Genomic DNA, 3683 nt, shown 5'->3' with positions numbered 1-3683 from the left:
GGTGCTGTTGTCCATGTGTATGTGTGCGGGTGCTGTTGTCCATGTGTCTGTGTGCATGCATCTGTTAGCTCCTGACCTCCAGCGGTGACGGCACATGTGCCTTGTGGGATGTGGAGAGCGGGCAGCTGCTGCAGAGTTTCCATGGTCACACAGCTGATGTCTTGTCCCTGGACCTCGCCCCATCTGAGACTGGAAACACGTTTGTCTCTGGGGTGAGAGAGAGAGAGATAGTGTGTGTCTTTATATCTGTCATGTGGTCGCAATTTTAAAGATTCTGGATTTTTTTTTTACAGGACAGCAGCAATATTTTCATTCTCTAATGTGTGTGTGCGTGTGTGTGTCTCATCAGGGCTCTGATAAGAAGGCCAACGTGTGGGACATGCGCTCTGGACAGAACATTCAGTCTTTTGAGAGCCACGAGTCCGACATCAACTGTGTTAAGTGAGTCCAGCTCTTTAATATAAAAGTAAAAAAAGTCCACCAGCGTGACATGATCCCTAAATTATATAATTCTTACCTAGATCATCAAAATGCAGAATGAACGTAGACACACATGCTCAACATCATAGACATCTGAGGCACTCTGCTACCCTTTGGTTTTCTTTAATGAATGAGAGACTTTAGTGACCTTATTGTAAGATTAGATACTGAAAAGAAATCTTTTAAATCTGGCTTTAAAGTTGTCTAGGTTTGCGGAAAAATATTTAGATTTGAGTTTGCCAAATGTGCCAAAACACACAACTTTCTTATGCTATTCTCGGTCATGTGTGTTCAGGTACTACCCCAGTGGAGATGCTTTTGCTTCTGCTTCAGACGACGCCACAGTGAGTCACGCCATATGACCTGCTGATCAGTTCGCTGTGATGTGTGTACTGGTCATGTCAATATGTGCATGTGCAAGTTTGGACTCACTCTGAACCACTTTCTTGTCATAATTTGATAATGGGGTGAAGTCAACCATCTCAACTAGACATTTGTCAGATTGTGGTGCTGGCAGGCTACCTCAAAAAGAGGAGCACCTGTCAACAGAAAAAATAAATACATGAGATTATCTATGATGTACAGTAATAGTGCCTACTGTAGACTAACATTACCATTGTCAACTTACCCCCTGTGTGTCTGGTCTTGTCTGTGTTGTTGCGTGTTTACTGGCGTTCCTCAGTGCCGTTTCTATGACCTGCGAGCTGACCGTGAGGTAGCCATCTACGAGAAGGACAGCATCCTGTTTGGTGCTTCAACTGTGGACTTCTCTCTGAGTGGTGAGGAGTTTGTGAAGCACTTAAGGTTGAATCAACCATTGATAGTCTATTGAATAATATGCATCACTCATTAGCATCTACTGGGAAAGTTTAAAAATCACAAAAGTAGGAAGTATTTAATACGAATAAAGCTATTTTCAATAATTTAAGGACTTTTTTTTTTCTCTATCTCACAATTTCAACCAATCCTTCGTCCTTCTCTGCTTCTCCTTATTCCCCAAAATCCCCACTTCCTCTTTCATACCTTATCACGCCCCCAGGCCGGCTGCTTTTCGCTGGTTATAATGACTACACCATCAATGTGTGGGACGTTTTGAAGGGAACTCGTGTCTCTCTCCTGTTTGGCCATGAGAACCGCGTCAGCAGAGTCAGAGTGTCACCTGACGGCACGGCGCTCTGCTCGGCCTCCTGGGACAACACCTTACGGGTGAGCTGGAGTTTCCCACCACACCATGACTTTATCATTTCGCCGTTGATCATTTCCCCTTTTTTGTTTGTAGCTTTTTTTCTTTTTTTTTCACGCTTGGAATCACAACAGCTGTGTTTGATTCATTGATTTGGAGGATTACATTGCGCTTTAATAATATTAACATATGAATTGGGATGTGATCTTTTTTGTCAAAGGGGTTAGGATTATAACTGATCAGCCTTGTGCAGTATATGTGTTTTGATCATATTAATCTTGATCAATAAGTAAGGTTGGGCTACTTATCTGTGTCTAAAATATTTTTGAGTCAAGTGTCTGGTGACAAAAAACAATGTCCATAACATTTATTTCCTCTAATTTTATTTTTTAGACTATAAGTGTGTTGTATTTTAAAGTTGTTTAGCTAGTAACTGCATAAAAGATTCCTGTTTAATAGTTGAACCCATATGATTCTTCTCACTTTCCTCTTGCAGATTTGGTCCTAGAGCTGATATCACAGTTGTGATCCAGTGACACCAGCACCAGCACCATGCGACTGCCAAGACTACAAGTCCCAGTCAACACTACTGCAGGAGTGTGTACATGCAAACCTTCAGTGTGACAAATACACAAAGCTCCTGAAATGTCTCTTCTGAATGACAATGTATCGTCGTATCATAACTGTAGTGTGAGTATTCATTGAGGATGCAGTCGAGTTTGGATTCCTGATATTTATTATATTTAGCTTGATGACTGATTGTATGAATATGTAATTGTTTATGCTAATGTAGAGGGAAATAATTGTGAGAGTATAGAGCCGCATGTGTCTGCTCTGTCATGTAGATCTACAGGCAATATCAACGATTATCTTGTAAATTATTAACATTGGTTAACTGTTGTACTTTTTCTGTGAGAATCAAACCGTCCAGAATCACATTATAGGTTACACACACACTGTTATATATAAAGGAAGACAACTTCAATGTAGCCATCAATTTGTTTTATTCCGATATACATGAACGTCAACAGCTTAGATAAATCACTTGTGAAAAAAATAAAAGAGATTTTAAGTATTTTTTGTTGTTTGTAGCTTTGATTTCTCTTCTGCCTTTAATTCAGTCAGTTCTGATAACCTCACTGGAAGCCTCAGAGTCGCAACAGATTCGGGTGGCCCGACATGTTTATGCGTTAACAAAATACAAATGGACGACTGGTATATCCGCTGCTTTTAACTGATTGTGGCACACAGGCGGTATTCAACTGCACCAAGGTAGATCTAGATTCAATCCCAATGGCTGACATTTGCATTTCTATTTCCTGGAAGAGAGAAATGTAACTGAACAAGGCCTGAAGCATTCGTTAAGCGCTTGCACTAAGTGCAATTTGCCCCAGAGGGCTTAGTGGGATGACAGGAATGTTTTTTTTTGGCCTGCCGATATTGTCAATATGGTCTTTTGTTATTTTCACAGATCATTCTGTATGTGTGTGTTGAAGACAATATTCTCAGAAAGATATGGCAAGAAAAACTGTTTATTCAATAAACAATAAAAGAAACATCTAGATTGGCTCAGGGGAAACTGTAGCATGCTGACAAACACTTTGCTTGCCCTGTCTACCACCAGGGGGCATCACACTTCATCACTATTGTAACAGCAATGCCTGGATGTCATTGCAATTGCAATGCCTGGATGTCAACACTACAACAGTCACTTGCATTATTTAGGAAAACATATCCTGAAAGAACAGTACATCTCTATCATGTGCTAATGATTAGAAACATCTAGGCACCAAAGTGACCTGTCAATAACAGCACAAGAGGTTGTGAGGCTGCTCCCAGCATCCTCATTCCTTCCAAACGTGTCATCTGGAAATTTGTAGGTGATAGCTTTATCTATTCATTTTTTATATATTTAAATTCCAGCCTGGTTTAAAGGTTTTATGGAATTCAACGAGGGAAATACCCAGAAGGAGAGACGGGAAGAGAAAGGGACTGATGAACGAGAGGACAGAGGGGTATT

The 3683-nt window shown here is 40.6% G+C and overlaps 1 protein-coding gene across 3 annotated transcripts in view; it reads left to right on the top strand.

The window, feature by feature from the left end:
- The window catches only part of gnb5b (guanine nucleotide binding protein (G protein), beta 5b), a 13080-nt gene extending 10360 nt beyond the window's left edge, over positions 1 to 2720 (top strand). For 2 of the 3 annotated variants that reach the window (XM_031848280.1, XM_031848279.1), the window contains 5 exons: positions 69 to 212; positions 350 to 441; positions 776 to 824; positions 1163 to 1259; positions 1520 to 1881. In XM_031848280.1, the coding sequence (XP_031704140.1) occupies positions 69 to 212; positions 350 to 441; positions 776 to 824; positions 1163 to 1259; positions 1520 to 1815 (678 nt within the window). In that variant the 3' untranslated portion in view covers positions 1816 to 1881. Of the gene's footprint in view, positions 1 to 68; positions 213 to 349; positions 442 to 775; positions 825 to 1162; positions 1260 to 1519; positions 1882 to 2159 lie in introns of those variants that run through there. The other variant, XM_031848281.1, reaches the window with a different exon arrangement.
- Positions 2721 to 3683: the final 963 nt, after the last annotated feature.

Source organism: Anarrhichthys ocellatus, unplaced genomic scaffold (genome assembly GCF_004355925.1).
Source record: "Anarrhichthys ocellatus isolate YVR2014 unplaced genomic scaffold, GSC_Weel_1.0 scaffold8, whole genome shotgun sequence".
NCBI classification, from domain to species: domain Eukaryota; kingdom Metazoa; phylum Chordata; class Actinopteri; order Perciformes; family Anarhichadidae; genus Anarrhichthys; species Anarrhichthys ocellatus.
This window is presented reverse-complemented; position numbering and strand designations above follow the sequence as displayed.